Source organism: Phaseolus vulgaris, chromosome 4, assembly GCF_000499845.2.
Source record: "Phaseolus vulgaris cultivar G19833 chromosome 4, P. vulgaris v2.0, whole genome shotgun sequence".
Classification (NCBI taxonomy): domain Eukaryota; kingdom Viridiplantae; phylum Streptophyta; class Magnoliopsida; order Fabales; family Fabaceae; genus Phaseolus; species Phaseolus vulgaris.
The window spans coordinates 43,789,814-43,811,518 of NC_023756.2; the positions used below are offsets into that span (position 1 = coordinate 43,789,814).

A 21,705-nucleotide genomic window follows, 5' to 3' on the forward strand; every position below is an offset into this window, starting at 1 on the left:
TTATTATGTCCCTTCATATAATTTAAGCATTATTTCTCAAAAAATAGTATCCTAATGCAAATTGAATAAAGCATCCAAGGCAGACACAATACTCATCATGTTCCCTTTTAAGCACTATATAATAGAGGCTACTCTTTCCTAATCCATTCTCCATTCAGAAACAATGAAGGCCTCACTCTTACCATTTTCCATTCTCTTTTTTGCTTTCACCATACAACTCTTCATTGGTATTGCTGTAGCAGCACCTGAACCAGTGGTTGACACCTCAGGCCAGAAGCTGAGAACTGGTGTCAAGTACTACATTCTGCCAGTCTTCAGAGGCAGAGGTGGTGGCCTAACAGTTTCAAGCAGTGGCAACAACACATGCCCCCTCTTTGTGGTGCAAGAGAAGCCTGAAGTATTGAATGGCACCCCAGTTACTTTCACACCCTACAATGCCAAAAGTGGTGTCATCCTAACCTCAACTGATCTCAACATCAAGTCCTATGGCACAACCACCTCCTGTGACAAACCCCCAGTGTGGAAGCTCCTCAAGGTGTTAACTGGGGTGTGGTTTTTGAGCACTGGTGGTGTTGAAGGCAATCCGGGGATTGACACCATTGTCAATTGGTTTAAGATTGAGAAGGCTGAGAAAGACTATGTGATTTCTTTCTGTCCCTCAGTGTGCAAATGCCAGACTTTGTGTAGGGAACTTGGGTTATATGTTGGTGATGATGGAAACAAGCATTTGTCTCTCAGTGATAAGGTTCCATCCTTCAGGGTTATGTTCAAGAGGGCATAATAAATGGCATATGCTGTTGTTGAAGTGTAAGCAAGCACTTCTTTTGTTCACACTTTGTGAAGGAAAGAGTTAATTGGTTGGTGATCAATAATGCATAACCCCTTTATCATCTTATTTATCTTTTGTGCCTAGTTGTAAGCAAACTTAATTACATTACTCAGTTAACTTGAAAAGCAAAACTTGAAAAACAAAATAACAATCATGAATCACAAATGGTACTAAATTCTTCATTTGGTCCCTAATTGACACGGTCTTCTAAGCCATGTTGCATTTTTCACCACTTCTCACAGTGGACACAACCATGATGTATTTTTCTGTGGCATATACAAATTAGTCACCAGCTGCTGTTAATCATCGCCAAAAGATAACAGTGAAAATAATACAGAACAGGCAACACAGATAAACTTGAACATCACATTGCAAGAAATCTCATTCTCATTATAAAACTTAACTACTCAACAGAAAAATTAAACTAAGTACTTCACAAAAATAGAGTTAATATTTACTCCTTTTGGTAGTGATTGGACATGGAAATGGCTTTATTGAGATTCTTGAGAGCTTTCTCGAACCGCAAGAACCCCAGAAACCAAAATTCAGAATCATCCTCTGTCACTATCTCTATGTACTTCTGTTCTACATTATTCACATTCTGGCTTTCATTGACCTCTTTTATTCTACCTATTGGGATCAAAACCTGCATATATAATAAGAAGAAAAATGACATCAGAATCCAGAAGAATGCAATAGATAAAAAAACATATACACAAGATTTTAAATTAATTTGAGTTTAAAGCTAGGTTGCATCATGTGAAAGACTACCTTGTAAGGTGCCCTGGCTAACTCTCCTGTCACAGAACTGAAGGTTATTGGCCTTTCACTGTAAAATGCAACCTTTTCGGTTGAGATAAAGAGAACTCCAGCAATAGGACCAGCAGTGGTATATAAATAACACTGAGAGGCCTTCAACAATTGCTCTTTTTCTTGCATCCCAAAAACATTCTTGAAGATGTTCCCTCTTCCTCCTTCTTGTATAATCCTTGCCCCCAAACTCAACTTCCCCTTCAGAATCTCAGACAGATTAGGACCCATTTTCACTGCAGAGTCATGCATGCAAACAGCACATGGTGAGTTAATCTAATGTTCAATAGAATTGATCACTTTTTTTATAATATGGAGTGTGATCTCTCAACTTTGAATTACCATGGTCATGAATCCTACATGTAAAACTGCTGCTTTTTCCTGTGTCATTTTCTTTACCTGCAGAAGGTACAATAGAACTCCCTTTATAGTCTGTTACATGTTTAGTCTCGTGCATCGATGTCATGAGTAAAAGTGTAAAACCAAGGAAGAAAATGGTGGTTCTTACCTTTGCTGATGAAAGAATAGCTATCAACAGAAATTTGATTTTGTGGTAAATCGTCATCAAGATGTGGAAAAGAAATGAATCTCCCCGGAGAGGTAGTAGGAAAAGACTTCATAATTGTGATTTCAGAAATTTGATATTCAAAAATGGAGTTCTTCAATATATGCTGACACAGATTGTATGAGCTACAATACAATTCTTGTTAAAAGCTGTTCAAGGGAAACTTTGTATTATAAGTTTTGTAGTGATTATTGTAATCAAAATACAATTTGGTATATAAGACAAAATCAAGTCTTGATTTTCACAGAATATGCATTGTTTCTGGGTAATAACTTGGCTGAAATTTAAGCCGAATGAGCAAGTGGATTCGAATATTTTTTCCAAGTCAAAGAAAGTTGGTATACTCAGTGGTTTTGAATTTGATTATCTATTTAATGGTTGGTTGACCTAAGCGTGGCCATCATTGACTATTCTAGAATGAACTGCTATTCTTTTATTTCGAAATTTAGAAGAAGAGAAAGCACAATTTTATCTGATTACGTACAGTATATAGAATATTTGTTATTCGATTCAACAAATGTTTTATGATTTAGGGTTTTGACTTTTGGGTTAACTAGTTGTACAAAATTATCAACGTTGTTAATTATTCGATATTTTGAGTGTTGTTAATGTTATAATAAAATTATATATTTATTTTATTTAATGTATTTTATACACCGTATGAGTATAATCATTAATATGGAATTATCTTATTTATTTTTAGTTAATTGACCGACCTGATTATAAATGTTAATTTTAGTTAGGTTGATATTTCTATAAATTTTGTTTTGAGTTGGATTTTGAAACAAGTCAGAAAGAGAGTATAAGTGTTTAATATTATTATTATTATATAATTATTTATTTTTCAACTTTGAACATTAATATTAACTAAATAAATGAGTGAATTTTAACAATCCATTTTTGTATGTAACATTAAAATTTTAAAGATTACATGATTTTATAATTAATCTTAATCAGGAAAATAATAATAATTAACAATTTAGAGGTTTACATTATGCATTGTTGGTATAAAAAAATATGCATTTAATAAAACATAAATTGTGGTAAGTATAATTTATAAAATAATTAAGGGAAAACGTGATATTTGTTTTATACTTTTCTTTGTCTAACCTAATTTTAATCTCTTATAGTTTCAAATTCATGAATTGGGTTCTCAAATTTTGGAAAATATGTCTATTTAGTCTCTCCTTCAATTTTGTAGTTATAAAAAAACCATCACTGCATTTTGAACTTAAGCAAGATTTATTCTACAAAGTTTGAAAGCTAATTCGTCAATTTAGAATTATTATAAATTAAAATCAAGTTTGACAAGAAAAGCACAAAAAATATATTTCTCTCAATAATTACTATAAAAGTCAATAAAATAACTTAACACCACCATCGATTAAAAAATTTATCCTCAATTAGTAATTTGTGATATTAAAAATATAAATTTATTTATTAAAGATCTTACTTTACTAAAAGTAAAATAAATTTATAATATATAAATAAAAACGAATCTCATCTTACTGATTTTATAAGTTTAATTTCATAAGATTGAGTTATATTATGATAAAATAAAATAAATTTACAAAATCGGTTATAAAAGAATATTTAGAAAAATATTTTTCAATTATTATATTTCAAAAATTGGACTAGAAATAGATTCATTTAATCAATAATCGGTCTGATTACATATAAGAATCAGTTTGTATAAAATCAGTATTTAATGATATTTTATATTATTACTGATTCTCCACTTTTTTATATTATTAAAAAAAATCAATCAAAAAAATCAATTTTTATAAAAGAAAACAAGAGACTTCTCGGTTTTGGGTAAGTAACCCCATATTTGGGCCCAACAAGAAGCCCAATCATTCCCTATAAATTCGTAGACTCGGCTTCTCCAATGTTTTCATTGTGCATCAGCTCCGAAGCGAAACCTAAAGCCTAGAACCTTCTTCTTTCACAGTCTGCCGGAATCACCGATGGATCCTCAGCCTGAGCCGGTCAGCTACATCTGCGGAGGTTTCTTCCCTAATCTCGTCTCACTTTGACCTAAATGCGTTTTTCGGTTTTTCTTTTCTGCAAATATAAATGTGTGTTTAGGGTTTTGATGATGAATTGTGATTTTACTTGTGTATATGCTTCAGATTGTGGCATGGAGAATACGCTGAAGCCTGGTGACGTTATACAGTGCCGCGAGTGCGGTTACCGTATTCTTTACAAGAAGCGCACTCGTCGCAGTAAGTTTCAATTTCATTGACGCGCTATTCTATATACATTCTGTGTCGATCGTGGTTGCTGACTTATCTTCTGTTTTCTTCACTTATGTTTATTAATTCAAATAATAGAAGTAATGAGTAATTATTATTGACGTTGGAAATTCTCTCTCCTTAGGTGTGTCTTCTTTATAATGCGTTCGTGAGTTTGTTAGAGAAGAGTGTTAGTTTAAAACAAGTCTCTGTTTCTAGTTTTTCGATTCAGTCCTGTGTAACAGTGTAGACTAAGGCCTTTTTGAAAACTGTATTTGTTTTTTTTTTTTTAAACTTGTATGCCGCAGAGCACATTTAGAAGTGTTTGTAATTGAGCATGATTTTTTTTATAAGCTTTTTCTTGAGCACTTGAATAGAGCATTTGAAGGAAAAAAAAAAAAGACGATGCGAAAGCATGTGTTACATTAGCAGATTTTTATGAGTTTCTAAACTAGAACACTTGTTCTGTAAATATTTTTTAGAACTAAACTGATTTTGTATGAGAAATTGATTGTTGTCTGGTGTAGACTATTTTTAAAAGCTTATTTTAAAATAAAAAATGAGAAGCTATTAAATAGACCCTGAGTTTTTTCTCTTCTCTTCGGTATTGCATGGTGAGCTTGATTACTGGTAGAAGACCTAGACAGACAATTCATTTACTAGTTGCTGTAGGCTATTCAATTATACATTTATGGGTTTTCATGATTTTGCATATTATGCTAATGTGTGTGTGTGTGATATAGGCTACGCATTTTTTTGGAGTCATACAGAAAACAGACTATTAATATGATTGGTTCAATTTTAGCCTTCTATAAATTTGTAATATTTTTGGTGTGCAAGTCATCTCTATAAAATTTAAATTTTATAAACCACAATAATATTGATAGTTTAAGTATGAATCAAATGTTTTAAATGTTGGGACATGAAAACATCGTTTCTCAATGTCCCACTATAAGCACCATGATTTTGTTGGAAGGTGGTTAAGATCAAAGTGAACATTGTTTAGTGTTTAGGCTTGTTTAGTTTGAAGCATCATGAGAATGATTTGTTTAGGGTTTAGACTCAAGTTTGGGCAATTCCATTGGAAGAGCTACTTGTACTTGGCATATAAATATAGATAACATAACTAATATAAACTATGCACAGTTTAGCTGCATGACTTATACGTACCATACTTATAATATATTGTTTTAATGCAGTTGTCCAATACGAGGCCCGCTGAAGAAAACTGCTGTGGCATTGGCAAGTGATTTCCATGGAGAAAATGTTCTGCATATGTGCCATGTGTTTTATTTGTTGTGATATTGAAGAACTACTTACAGGACAATGATGATTAAGAGTAAATCTACAGTTTGCATTTGGATGATGCTTTTAGAAAAGGATAAAAAAACTTTTAAATGTGAATAATTATTACCATTTTTGTCATTAGTTTGCAATTTAAGTTTCAATTGTAGAGTTTGGTGCTCAAAGTAGAAAAACTGTGACTGTTGTTAGGTTTTGTTAGTCGTCTCATATCCTTGTTTATGCTTTGCTGTAAAACAAAATGAACAGTTTTTATTTTATTATTTTTATCGATATTTCTTACTTTTTTAATAAAATAGTAAGATGGCTACTGCATAAAAAAAGTTTATGTATTTAAATTCTTTATTTATTTTATGCGTTTTGGGGTTGTTTTTCAAAGCAGGTAAATTTTAAATTTTAGTTAATTAAATCATTTGTTGGGCTTTCTTGATTATAACAACGAAATATTTTGCAACTACTATATTACATTATATGGCCGAGTCTCTATGATCGATGTTGAAGAACAGAAGAATTGGAATTTGCTCCGGTAATTTTATTTTCATCATTCATTTATAAGCCAACGCCAGCTTATGAAGAAAATGTGGATGCAATTATTGGTAGGAATAAAGGACGCGGGAATAATAGAATTAATAAGATCCATGTGATGTTGAATGATGGTTTTCTGCAGATTAAGTGGATTATTCTCTTGGATTGCGCAAGTGCTTGTGAACTGCAGGACCTTTACTAATTTGTGAGGATATATGGCTCCATACAGTTTTAAGGATTCTATCTATTCAAATTTCAAATATTTTGATTTGAGATTAAAGGGTATTATAAAATATTTTGTTTTGTGCGAACGTATTTTTTCTTAAAATTTGCTTTTTGTTTAAAAATATATTTATAATCTAATGGTTCATAAAAATAAAGCTAATGATACAATGAATGCCGAGTTTAATCCTTATATTAGTCCATAAATGGTTAATTTGGCTTTTCTATTTGTCGATCACGGGTATAACATTACATAATGACCATATTATGCAGTTTGGTCCAATTTTTTACCTAAATTAGCTAATGAATTGCATCCATCAAATTTCTTTTTTCACCCCGTCAATTAGGTGAAATCACTAAATATTTTATCTAATTTGTTCGCTGGAAAGCTATTTCCAGAATACACGAAAAATTTATTCTGGAAAAAAATCTTTATTGTGGAAATTGTGTTTTAGGAATTCTAGTTTGGAAAATTTCTTCTAAAAGTTCTATATTCCATAAAATATTTTTCAATGTTCCAGAAAACGTTCTCTAAAATATGAACTTTGGAAATTTTGTTCTAGAAAACGTTTTCTCAAATATATTTCATGAATTCTGTAAGTATGTTTTAGAAAAAAACTTTTCAAAATATTATCCAAAAGTCATTTTAAAAAAAAGGTAAACAATTTGTTTTTGAAATTAATGGGTTGCACGAAGAAATACGATGGGTGCAGGAAGAATGAGCCATTATGAGATGGACTATATATATACTTGTGGATTAAGACATTTTCTTCTTGCATCCCATAATTTCTAACGGCACCTTTTTAATTTTTAAAATAACTATTTTACTTCTTTTTAAATGTGACTTTCTGATTACCTGTTTCATAAATCTTTTGTAACAAGTTTTACAGAATATGATCAAAAATTCTGAAACAAGATTTTGAGGATAATATAGAGTGTAGTTAATAATATACATTTTGAGGAATAGAAAGTCCAAGCCATTGATTAATTTTGTGGTTGGAGGGAGGTGGAAGAAATCAGTGAGAGAATATTTAAATCCATGGATTTTATTATATTCTGAATAATGTACCAAAATAGTGATATATCACACAATTCTTACCAATTTACTAAAAAGTAAATACATTTTTGCTTTTTGGAGGAGTCCACATAAATAGTAAAATAGATGGAGCCGTTCAATTAATTCCTCACTTTTTCTCACTTTCATCACCCTTTTCCCTCAATACAAACTTTTTCATTACACAACCTATTATAACTTTTCTTTTTCTTTTAATATTTTTCTCGTCAAATATCATGTTTCTAATAATATATATTAATGGAATTTTTATTTGATAAATTTAATATAATTTATATCTTATAACAAATTCAGAAGTTTCATTGATGCCACTAAAAATACAACTTACACCTTCGTAATAAAAGCATATGGAACAACGTTACTGACATTTCCTGAATACATAATTAAACCTATATTTTATATATTAAAAAACCACACATTTGTAGAATAATTACTTTACATGTTTTTTATAATTTTAAAATTAAAAAATCACATTTATATTAAAAAAACAATAAAAACATGGGCATTAAAAAAAAAGAAAAAAAATGTTTTTATGTTATACTTTGAAATCGATGAATTAGTGCTAGAAATTTAAAAATACGCGAATTTAATTATTCTTTCAACTTTTTATAATGAAATATTTCACTAAATGGTATGTTTAGTTAAAAAAAAATGCATAAAATCACGTTCTTTTAAAATTTATGTGACCGATTCATAAGAAATCAAAATTAATAAAAGAAATAGTAAAAATATATTTTGAAAACAATTAACATTGATCATAGGATTTTAACCTATTCAAATAAATTTTATAAAGAAGAGTGTGATACAAATTTAGTTTGAATGTTCAATACTAATTAAAAACAATAAAATTTTGATAGTCAAAGATTTCACATTAATTAAAAAATATAATATTTTATAATATATAAATAACTACAAATCTTACAAATCTCACTTTATGAGTAAGTTTTATAAAATTAAATTAAACATAAAATATATTTTTTAATATGATATAATAAAAAAATATAAATATTATTTTATAAATCAATTATTTATTAAGTATCTATTATCGGATCTTATCGATCAATTCTTAAATATACAACCAGAATAACTAATATCTCATAAAATGGTGTAAATTTTACCTTATCAACAAATTTCAAACTTAAAGTCGAACAAAAATAAAATTTGTAATAATCAATAAAAATGATGGATGCGCATCTTAAGTTTTGGGATAAGAATATCTCTCTGGCAAAATAATTATTTAATGTCATTATTTTTAAAAATGTCTCTAAATGGCACACTATCTTTAATCATGATTACAAATATAATTAAAAAACTAGTTTATAGTTTATAAAGTGAAAAGGATTGAATAAACTTAACAACATTATTAATCTACATAAATATTTTTTTTAAATTTAAGTCTGATTTTTATGGAGAAAAGCAACAAGAATAGAAGAATATTCGGTATCTATGATCAAATATTATATTGTTTTTCTGGGAATTAAATACAAAAAAGTGAATAAAGAAAATATTTGATGAATGATGGTCCCAGTGTGGATTATGGGAACATCAACTTGGAGAAAAGGTGAAAGTCTGAGCAATGCAGAGTTTTGGACCACTCACCAACTAAACCAGATCACATTAAAGATACCCTTTTTATGTTACCTCTTTTTTTTTTCTTTTTTTTTATCATAAAGCAACATGTGAAGATACCCCCCATAATATTATTATTATATTTCATCTTTGAAAAATATTTTATAATAAAAAATATTACTTTGATAATTACATGTATAATATGAAAAGACACTGAAAAGCATCCATTTACAACTATGGTAGAAAATCTAATTTAAAAATTATTTTATTTTAATAAAAAAATATTTCTTTTTTATTTAAAATCTGATGTAGATTGTCAACCTATTAACATTTTTTTTTTGTACCCTTCCCATAAATGTTTCAACCTCAAGTTGGTTCGCTTTGGAGGTCGATGCTTTATCACGGTTTTGTCTTGAAAAAGAGTCTTTTGGGTGTCAATGTTCCGACCTCAAGTCCAAGAGATAGCATAGTTAGGGTCAATCACCGCATTCGAGGTATTGTCCGCTTTGGAAGTCGGTGTTCCGTCACGATTTTGTCCTTAAAAGACGTCTTGATGGGTTGAGGAAGGAGAGAGTATATCACTACAAGAAAATCATGAAATAGAAACCAATTTTTAGAGACAAAATATAATTAGTTGCTATAGTGATTAAATTAGAAACTAAAAAAAATTTGGTTTCTAAATTAGTTTCTATTATTGTTAAATGGTTTCTAAATTGATATCTAATTAATAACCAAAGTTTTTGCTACCAAATTTAGAAACTAGATAATTGTTAGTTAAAACCTTGGTAGCTAATTAGATATCAATTTAAAAATCATTTAACAATAATAGAAACTAATTTAGAAACCAATTTTTTTTATTTTTAAAATGATCTCTAATTTAGTTACTATATCAACTAATTATTTTTTTTCTAAAATTTGTTTCTATTTCATATTTTTCTTGTAGTGTATAAATTGTCCGTGACCTCGATATGAAACTATATTGACATACGAGAACACATTTTTTTTTTTTTAATGGTTGATAAGATGATATTTTATTCGAATATATTTTCAAATTTGATTAATGTATGATTTATTTTTTTTAGATGGAGTTGTATTTAGAGTTGGCAGATATTAATATTTTATAACTAAACCAATAATTGATAAAAAGAATAATTCATAATTTCTTTACAATAAAGTTGATGTTAAAAGAACAGATATTTATCAACCAGTACATTTTATAAGTATAACAGTTATGCTTTGGATTAACCGTGAAAATATATTACTAATTAGTAATTTTATTCCATCACAAACTAATGAAAACTTAAGTTTAATCATTATTAGGATTGGTTTTGACATTTTTGTAGGTTCATAAAAAAAAATAAGGAGTCTTCTTTGCATAAATAATATATATAAATTTATATATGGATTTTGTCAAATATATGTATCAAAATACAGTAATTAATGAGTCATTCCAATTAAAATTTAAAAATATATATACATTGTGGTTGTCATAATCTTTTTCAACTTTTTTCTTGTAGTTTCAGATTGTTATTGTCCACATTCATGTCTTAGAAGAACTATATAATATAAAATAAAAATGAATAGCATTAGCCAATTGGTCGAAGTGTGTGTCTCATTTTTTACGAAAAATGATTTTTTTTTCCATCTTAGATATTTTCAAACTACCATTAACAAGGATTAGGATAGATTTGGATAATTTTTTTTAAATATTTATTGGAAAAAAATAAAATTATGTGAATTAAAATTATTTTGTTATGTATAAATCAATGTTACTTTTTTTAATCTCTTAATTTCTTTTATGAAAATAAGCAATTGTATTCTCGTACTGTTACTACAAAACTTCAAGAATATGGGTTGAAAACAAAGGAATAAAAAAAAAGTTCAATTATATATTTTTAAACTTATTATTATTTTGTAGAAGAAACTCACCATTGAATAATGATAACTAAGCCTAAAATGTTTTAATTTGAAAAAGAATGATAATCTATTAAAACTGAATTCCTTCAATAATTTCTTTGTTAGGTAGTTGTTTCATTGTTGCCAAATAATTGTAACATATAATAATACTATATTTATATAATAAAATTATAATTAATATTGTTTATCAAACTTAAAACCAACATTATATTTTTATAATTTCCCTAAACATTGACATTCGAGACATAATTAAACACACTTCCAACTTTAACATTGACCATTACACTTAATATGAATAAAATAATTATAATTATATAACTTAATCCATGCAAATTTTAAAACTTTTAGATTTATAAATACCAAAAAATATCTCTTAAAATTGGCAATTCATCTCTAATCAATATTATTCTTTTTTAGGAGGAGTTGAGACAAGTTACTCGTTGAACAATTAATTTATTTTCTTCTATCGTATTTTTTTTTCTCAATGTTAGGTTTTGACTCTCGGCACCTACAAAAGTTTTTTCAACTTTCAAATGAGTATTTAGTACTCAGGTGTAATTAATGTTGTAATAATAACATATAGCGTATGTTGGGTTTGAATTAAAGGGTATGTCACAATTAGCTTTCGAATTACCTAATTTTCGTACAATTTAATTATTATTAATACACACTTTAACTAATAAGTTCAAATTCAGATTGTTCGACCTATACGAATACATGCTATGGGACCATTCGTCCCCTAACTTTAGAGATATAATAATAATCAATTTAGTTATCAAATCATTCTATTTAATAATTTAGTTATCAAATCAATTTAGATATAATAAAAAATTAGTGATGAATGTAATAAGTGACAAAATTAGTGATTAAAATCAGTAATTCTTTCGGTAACTAATATTAATTAGTCAACTAATGAATGAAATCAATATGAAATTACTTAGCTAATTCCCTTTAGAAACTGATTATAAAATAAAGAACAAATTTAGTAATTCACTATAAGAAAATTATGAAATAGAAACTAATTTTAAAAACAAAAAATAATTAGTTGCTATAGTGACTAAATTAGAGACCATTTTAGAGACTATTTTTTTTTCTAAATTAGTTTTTATTATTGTTAAATGGTTTCTAAATTGGTATCTAATTAACAACCAAAGTTTTTGCTACCAAATTTAGAATCTAAATAATTGGTAGTTAAAATATTGGTAGCTAAAAAAATAAATATATATATATATACATATATTTATTTCTATTGTTAAAATTCATTAAAAATAAAACTAGTTTATAAACATTTACAAAATTATGAAGTATAAACAATAATTAGGAAGTTTGCGAGTAAACATAGAAAACTCATAAAAATGTAACATGTAGATAAATATAAAAAATGTTTAACTTCATATTTCAAAAGATTGAAAAAAAAAAATCATTAATCAAGAGTTGCAACATTTTGTTGTTAAGTTATATTCATTTTTTAATTATTTAATATTCTATCACGAATATTATCTCTCTCAGTTTCAATATCTTGTAAAAAGAAATAATTGTTCAGTTTTTTTTCTCATGACATGGACAAATGATGAACATGGTCCCATAGGAGTTATGAGGAAAAACAATTGTAATAAATGATATTTGGGAGGCTTCTTTCCTTTCCATGCACACATACATTCTACTTGTAAATATCAAAATAAAAAATTGTATATTTATTAAATAGGAAAAAACATAAAATACATCACTTTTCAACAAATTAATCTATCATTTATGAATTAAATTAACTTGCGTTTATTTTTTATTCATCCATTTTATGTCTTTTTTCTCTTAACGTGTATGATAAACAACTTTGATGAGTTATGAGGTTTTTCAACTTTGTCTAAAAAAAATGATAAAAGTAAAAAAATTAAAAATCATTATTAAAAAATTATTAAATAAAAAATAATTTTAAAGACAAAAAATACTCAGAGGTCATATTGGCTACATTAAATATTATTTTAAAAAATAAAAAATTATTGATATTTAAATTAATTTTTATGAGTTTGAGTTCGTTTCTTTAGAAGACATGCGGTGAGTCCTCGGGATGAGTTCCTTGAAGCTATCTCTGGGTTTCTTGAGACTTTTTGCCTAGACAAAAGATTTTGTTCCAACTACCATGAAGAGTACAAAAACTCATACCTGGGTTAGAATCTATAGTTTGCCTTTGGAGTATTGGAGGCCACATGTGATTTTTTCAATCATAAAATGTCTTGGTACTCCTTTGGTCTTGGATGAGAATACTATGAGAAAGAAAAGGGGTATGTTTGCTAGAGTGTTGGTGGATATTGATATGTTGTCTCCTCTTCCGGATCATCTCTGGGTTTGTAGCTGGTGTGGAATATGAATGACTCCCTCCTTTTTGTTCTCACTGTAAGGTGATAGGCCATGAGCTTGCTCAGTGTCGAGTGATTCATGATCAGGGTCGTGCTCCTGGGCCTCAACATAAATCTTCTCAAAAGATAATTTCTGATGAACGAGATCAAGGGAGGACTGAGGTCCCAAAACAACGTAAAGAGTATCGTAAAAAAGATCCGCAGCTGAAGCACGTGGAAGGTTACACTGATAAATTGACCATTAATGCTTCTGGCGGAGCTAAAGCAGGGTCACTCTTGGGTCATACTGCTCCTGATAAACCAGGTGGAGTGGAGGATGATTTTGCTGATATGCCTTCTCTTGAAGATGTCTCGGATCATGAATCCAGGCAGGGATTGCCCACTCACACTTCGGATTTCCTAGAAATGGGGACGCTAAGGAATTCACCTGCTGTTATGCAAGCCAAGGGCTCCGAGTCTCATGCTCCTTTTGATGCTCATCATGTGGAGGTCTTGACTCATGTGGTGGTATCACCTCAGTTGCGTCTCATCTCTACTCAGCGGGTTAAATCACCTGTTCAAACTACAACTCTAACCAATACTCCAATTGATGGTCATCATGAGGAGGTCTCTACTATTGTTCCTGTACCATCCCCGTCGTTGGTGCTAAAAAATCACTTCTCCTCTCTTAATGGTTTAGACACTACAGATGTGGGAGGTGATCCTTATATTGGTATGTCTACTGCCATTGTTGAACCTCAGAAGGCTAAATCTTCTGCGGATATTAAAGCACTATCGTTGGTCCTGCAAAATCACTTTTCCTCTCTTAATGGTTTGGAAAATACAAATGTTCTTTCAAAATTTTGGGTTGGTCCCAACGAGATAGAGGAGGATGATAGTGATACTGGGGATGAAATAGTTTGCACTAAAAGAAAACCAGGGAGACCACCTAAGAAGAATGGTAAATCCAAAAAAACTGCTAAGGCAGTTCTCTCCACAACGTCGCAATAAAAGTCTCTTCATTTTTCTGGAATGTTAGAGGATTGGGAAACTACAAAACTGTGGAGATGTTGATTAGTTTACTCAAACTACATAAACCTCTTCTGGTTTTTCTTGCTGAACCTATGGTGCTGTACACTGATGCTTTTGAAGTCATTTTCAAATCTGTTAATATGCATTTGGTGGCTACGACTCCTATTGTTAATAAATCTGCTAAGCTTTGGTGTTTGTCGGTTCCTAACTTGTCATTTGCATGATAAATGTTTTAGTTTTGTTAGTGTTTATGGTGCTACCACATACGTGGCTAGACGGGTTTTGTGGAGGGATCTTAGTTCCTTCATAGGGTCTTGGTGTATCATGGGAGATTTTAATGTTGTGCTCTCGGCGGATGACTGTAAAGGAGGGGTGGCTCCTAAGCAAGTTTCTTGCAATGAATTCCTTGATTGGATTAATACTAATGATCTTTCTTGTATGCCTTTTACTGGAACTTGCTATACTTGGTGTAATGGAAGGAGAGGGCCCCATAGAATTCATAGAAGATTGGATAGGGCGTTATGTAACGGAGTGTGTTTGGATGAATGGGATTCTTGTACTTATCAGGTTCTTATTAAAAATTGTTCTGATCATTCCCCTATTCTTACTAGTCTTGCTAGTAATTCTTTGAGGAAGGTTAGCAATTTTCGTTTCTTTTCTATGTGGCTTCAAGACGCTTCATGTATGAAGCTTATTCATGATTCTTGGGCTAATAAGGTTGTTGGTTGTCCTATGTTTATTTGTTACTCATATTTTTCGTGAAGGAAATGCATGTGCTGATAAGTTGACTAATTTAGGATTTTTTCATAGAGAATCTTTTCTTTGGTATAATAGGCTTCCAGCTTGTCTGTTCTTAGAATTCTTTATGAATAGGTATAGTCTACCTATGTATCGTTTTTTATAACATATGGGTTTTGGTCTAGTCCCCCGTATTTTTGTATTTTCTTTCTTTTTTCTTTTGTTTAATAATACTTTTTTCATGTGATGGCAAATGATTGTTGTTACTTGAGGTGTCAGCCTAGCTGAGATCTTAAGTTGCATAGTGAGGCCTAACATGAAAACTTTTATTTAAAAAAAATAATTTTTATTATTGATGAATAGTTTCTAAATTGATATTTAATTATATACGAATTATTTGGATTCTAAATTTGTAACTAATTAGATACTAATTTAGAAACTATTTATTAATAATATAAACTAATTTAGATACCAATAATTTTTGTAGTATCTAAAATAATATCTAATTTAGTTAATAATTATTTTTTATCTCTAAAATTGATTTCTATTTAATAATCTTCTTATAGTGAATGACAATATCTATCAGATAAACAATTCTCAACTTATCATTGTGCTTAATAGAAAAAAAAAATGTTAAATAATAAATACAATCCCATGTTTATATTTACTTTTGAATTTTACTAATGCACAAAGTCTTACAACAACATACATATATATTTTTTTCCTAAATATGAGAGATTTAAAAAAAAATAAGAAACACTTTTAACAATACCTCAAAGTCAATAATATGAAAAACTATGAAAAATGACCTAATGTAATGTATTATTTCTACACCCAAATGTAGAAAGATCTCCATAATTCATATATAGCTAAGTTGGCTTCAAAATTTCAATGTAAAAGTAAGATGTGTAAAAGTTTCAACATTGAAAAAAAAATTCAATGCAACCAATAATAAAACATAGTATATAGTTTAGTACAAAAACACAACCATCTCAACCACCTCAAAAACATTAAAATTAAACTTAAAACATTAACATTAAACCAAAGTAGTTAATTATGGATAGTAGAGGAGAGTAGTCACCCCAAAAATATTACAACAAGATAGCAAAATGTTGTTATCTTCATCCTTAACGAAAAGAAGTAAACCTCATAATTATTCTTACATTACTAAACAACACTAACACCAAATCTTGCATCAATGGTGATAAACAACACATTAAATAAGTAGTATTGTGGTCAATAATAATCATAAAAATGGACATAAAATAATATTTGAATAATTAAGTTTAAGTTGCATAGTGATGCCTAACATGAAAGCTTTTATTTAAAAAAGCAGTATTGTGTCAAATTATTATGAATTAAAAACTGGGTTTAAATGGATTAAAAACTGATGCTCTATCCCCTTTCCCATTCCCATGAAGACAAGTGTGGATCTATCAAAATAAGTTTTAAGCATCATAATTTAGCAATATAAGACTAATTTTAAATTTTAAATTTAATACTACAAATCAAACACAAATAAGGTAGAACTTACAATAGATATAATTCATTAATTATAAGTAATTGATATCCAGTCACATTATGTTTAGGTTATTGGTTGTATGCTACCACGATTAGTTTCATTGTTATTTCTATGGTAACTGATACGGAAATTATCACATTGATCAATAAAGTAATCAAGACAAATCTAATTAAATGTTGGTAACTTGCAATATGAAAACAACAATTGAAATTTACAATGTGAACTTATTGATAAAATTTATGGGAATGAACGAAATAGAGATAATAAATGAAGTTACACATTACAATCTAAAATAAAATATATTATTGAGAAACATATTTTAATTTAAAAACCAATCATTTTAGAATAGTTCATAGTGTTTTTTAAGGCCTTCATGTACTTGAGATTTCAACTTACAAACTTAGAGAAAAAAAATTAATAATAATATTTTTTTATTAAATCTTGAAAGAGATGACATTACATTAATAGAGTAATATTAATCTTTAAATATAGGTTTTAGTGATAGTTTCTTTGTCAATGATGGCTTCTCACCCATTGATGCTCCAACATTATTAATCTCGGATTCAAATTCAAAAAAGAAAAATAAGAAAATATACAAACTTAACATTTGTTATACACAATAACCCTAAGTTGACTGCTTGTGGGACAACATCTCTAATTGAAGGTTTTTATACTCAATTCCATATATCTTATTAATCTTGTATAACATATAACAAGTGCTCTAATATATTCACAAAACATTGTTCACTATAAAAGTTCTTTTTGGCTTTAAACTTTATTGGGTGTTTCATTTATTTTTTTTAAGCTAGTCATTTTGGTTGTTGCCTAGTAAAAGCTAAAATAAGTTTTATATTATAAAGTACATAAAATGAATAAATTTATTTCCTTAGAGTATTGATAAGTTATAAACCTATTGTTATAGTAAGGTGTCATTCACAATAGCTTGAATATATAATTCAATTACTATAAAAAAAACATCATTGAGCTCTTTTAATTTGGAATAACAAATTATTAGTGAAACATCTTCTACACATAATGCCTTAGAACATAAGTTGTAAACTTAGGTTTCCTTTTTTCTTTTCTTTTTTTTCTTTTTATTGAAGTCATAACTTTATTTTTCATTAGATTTTATCAACATATTTAACCACCTAATCTCAGAAGTTTAATACTTATCTGAAAAATAAATTCCCAAATCATGAACACAACAAACTTCACTTCTTCAAAAACTTATTTTTTATATTGATTTAGACAATGACACAACAAGTCTTTATGATGATATAATCGAATTTCAATTTGTACACAAATGAATAAAGAAAGTGAATCTTTTTTTGAAAGGAATATATTTTGATTCCTATAAATTATAGTTAAAAGCTCAAGACATATTTTGTTATCTACCATTTCTATTTTAGTGTTTACAAGCACAATATACATGTGCAAGAGAAAAAGTCTCACAATCAACATTTGTTATAAAAGTGTTCCCACTTGAGGGAGTTACAAATTTGGTGTCAAGTTGTTGAATGAAAAAAGGTATATGGACTTGACCTAGATTCAAGAAAAAGCAATTGATAGACACTCTTATCATTATTATATTACATCAAATACTTACATACGAATATTTCTGTGTGTAATTATATACAAATTTTTTTCATATGTAATTACATATTGATCTTTTTTGTATGTACATACAAATTTGCAATATTTGTATATAACATTTACCTACAAGAGTTTTACATACAAATTTTATCTATTACATACGAATTTTGACTGTATGTAATACCAAATTTTCTTCTTGTAGTAAGAAGATGAGAGATTGAAGAATTGAAGTGAATTGAGAGTTGTTGAAATTAAGAGGAATGATCTTCGTGTTAGTTTGTTAAATAAAATGAAAGATATACAATAGAACAAACAATTAAGGCCTGTTTGTTTTTGTGGATGTATTGTTCACAAGCAAAAATGTGAGGGTATATCAGTTATTTGGATTTATGGTTTTGTGAAAAAGAGAAAGAGAGACTATAAGTGTGAACAATAAAAATATCTTCTCCCCTTGAAATAAAGAAAACCAAAGGAAAAGTCAGTATTGAGTTTTTCCCAAGTTTGCCCTTTTTCATTAATAAAAACTACACTTCATTACAAATATTAGTTATTAACTAACACAAATATTTTAACAAAATGAAATAGTAATAATTAATAATAAAATAAATTTTAACACAGAAATATATAACTATTTATAATAAACAAATTATATAATAATAATTATTATTAAAAATATAATAATACTATTTACATTTAATACAAAAGGATTTTATAATTAGAATTTGTAAATTTATGAATATTTAAATTATTTATTTCTATATAACCATTTATAATTTTTACATATATTCCAATTTTAATTGTAAATTATTTTTTGTTAAGTAACTCATATTTGATTATTCTATTTTTTTAAGACAATGGTAAATTTGTAATCTTACATTTTACATCTTTAAAAAATAAATATACTCTCACAACCATCATATCACTTACAAATTTTAGTAAACTTTCTTTACACATTCACTCTAACATATCATAATTCAAACACACTCACTTTCTTTACACTTTCCTCTCAAATCTTCACACATTCACTCCCTCAAATCCTCACACTCTCACCCCTCAATCCAAACACAACTTTAATGTAGCAATTTTTAGAAAAGATAAACTTTGTTCCATCATGAGTGTGACTTTTTTATAATTCCAAACAAAATGAGCTCATGAATTAGACTTAAAAAGACATTTTATGTAGTTATATAATACTTGTTTTGGATAGATTTTGATACTTTAATGTAGTTATCTTCATAACTCTTAATGTGTTGTTATTTTAACACTGTATTTTAATGTATTATAATACTTATGAGGATCATACTATGATATATTAATTTTGATTCTTTGCTTGAATTTTGATACTTATGTGGATGATTTTTTTTTTTTAAATTATTCATTACCATTTTTTGTCTACCATGTACCCTTTTTGTAATTAAAAAGTATTTGCAAGAAAATTAAAATCAACGACTAATTTGGATCGAAAGACTTAAACAAAGGCTAATGAAACCATAAGAACAAATTCATCACCCACATCAATTTATCATTGATTTGGTATTGAATTATTTACAAATATTTAAATTATTCACCAAATCCTTCAGTAACATTAATCAATTGTTAAATCTCAATTAGGTGAATAATTTTTTCACAACTAACACCTTGAATGAGTAGTTGACTAGCACCTTTAGTTAGTCATTGATTCGGTTAGTGTTTTTAAATTGTTGTTAAATTCGTTATTATTTTCCTCATTAAAAAATTTCTTCAGTTAATCGTTGATTCGGTTATTAACTTCCAAACACTAAATTATTACAAATTTGTAGTCATTGAATAGGTCATAGATTTAAAATAACTAAAGTGGTAGCAGAATTTTAGTCACCAAAAGTTGGTATAAGAACATTTTAGTCTCTAATTTAATTATTGATTTTTAAGTTTACGACCAAATCTTTTATCACTATTTAATTTCGTTGATGTAATAAATGGACCCAAAATATATAAAAGTTCATAAGGGAGAAAAAAGTGGATAAAAGTTCAAAGTGATATAGGCTTGTCTTTCATATTATGAGTTAGATACTTATTTAACAATTATTTATCAATAATTATTTTAGTTTTTAAGATATAATTTAATTTTTTTAAATTAATTTTTATTTAATAATTTTAAGTAATAATTGAATAAACAAATTTGTTGTTATTGCTCATCATGGGATGAATATTTTTTAAAATAAATAGTTAAAATTTAGCTTATATAAATTTAATGAATTAACAGATTAATGTAGGGTAGAAATCATATTAGATTATTTATGATTGAATTGAGTTGAAAAAAAATATTCGTGGTATATCCTATATGAACAGTTACGTAAAAGATGTTAGACACTATACCTCAATCATTGTCTTTTTTTGGTGGGACAGAATACCCTTATGATAGGGACTTCTTGGATAAAGTTTTAACCCTATCATGGCCATACCTTCTTTGTTTCAACGTTATTAAATCATCAGAATAAATTATATGATTTATTTTTCAATAAATCTATTTTTATATGATTTATTTTTCAATAAATCTATTTTTTTAAAAATCACAAATTGACTTATGTAAATATATTTTTTTAAAGTAGACTTATTTACTATTTATATTGAGAATTCGATTTCTGAATTTCTGTACAATACAAGAAAATCATGAAATAAAAATCAATTTTAGAAACAAAAATAATTAGTTTCTATAGTGTCTATATCAGAGATCATTTTAGAGACTAAAAAAATTGATTTCTAAATTAGTTTCTATTGTTAAATGATTTCTAAATTAGTATATAATTAGCAACCAAGGTTTTCTACCAAATTTATAATCTAAATAATTGGTAATTAAAACATTGATTGTTATTAGATACTAATTTAGAAACCATTTAAAAAACTAATTTAGAAACCAAATTTTTTTTAGTTTCTAAAATGGTCTCTAATTTAGTTACTATAACAACTAATTATTTTTTATCTCTAAAATTGGTTTTTATTTCATGTTTTTCTTGTAATTGCGATTTTTTTTTTAATTTGCGGAATTTTATTTTTTCAAATAGATTAATTGCAAAAAAAAATAATTATGTTGATACTATACTTCTTATTGGAAAAGAGTGTGGATTTTAATAATTATTCATGTTCCATGAAAATTATGAGATGATAAAAATATATTAAAAACATGTCGTTATTATTTTATTATAAAAAAAATCACAGATAGTTCATTATTAAATATATAAATAAATATTGCATATTCTTATGTATATTTATTGTTTATTTTTTAGAGTGCTCTTTGTGATAATTGTGTTTTCTAATTATAGGTGTTGAAGAAAAAATTATCAACGAATATAGATAATCTACGTAGTAATTATGAAAGTGTTTTTTCAACATTGGTTTTAATAAACTTGAATTTCTTTTTTGAGGAGGGTTACGTCTTTCATTGTTATTCTTTTGAATCCTTCAA

General features: G+C 27.6%; 3 protein-coding genes across 3 annotated transcripts; 2 read left to right on the forward strand and 1 right to left on the reverse strand.

Moving 5' to 3' along the window:
* Positions 1 to 151: 151 nt before the first annotated feature.
* On the reverse strand, positions 152 to 2,449 carry LOC137837828 (putative GEM-like protein 8). Its single transcript, XM_068646973.1, has 4 exons — positions 2,148 to 2,449; positions 1,982 to 2,038; positions 1,601 to 1,875; positions 152 to 1,475 (listed from the first exon to the last, which is right to left on the reverse strand). The coding sequence occupies exons 1-4, from the start codon at positions 2,257 to 2,259 to the stop codon at positions 1,284 to 1,286; spliced, it is 636 nt and encodes a 211-aa protein (XP_068503074.1). The 5' UTR covers positions 2,260 to 2,449; the 3' UTR covers positions 152 to 1,283.
* LOC137837829 (kunitz trypsin inhibitor 5) lies at positions 164 to 899 on the forward strand. The gene has a single exon (XM_068646974.1). It carries the CDS (start codon positions 164 to 166, stop codon positions 779 to 781), a length of 618 nt encoding a protein of 205 aa, XP_068503075.1. The 3' UTR covers positions 782 to 899.
* Positions 2,450 to 4,079: 1,630 nt separating the features above from the next.
* On the forward strand, positions 4,080 to 6,015 carry LOC137837827 (DNA-directed RNA polymerases II, IV and V subunit 12). Its single transcript, XM_068646972.1, has 3 exons — positions 4,080 to 4,211; positions 4,337 to 4,429; positions 5,638 to 6,015. Exons 1-3 carry the CDS (start codon positions 4,172 to 4,174, stop codon positions 5,658 to 5,660), a joined length of 156 nt encoding a protein of 51 aa, XP_068503073.1. The 5' UTR covers positions 4,080 to 4,171; the 3' UTR covers positions 5,661 to 6,015.
* The last annotated feature ends 15,690 nt before the right edge of the window (positions 6,016 to 21,705 follow it).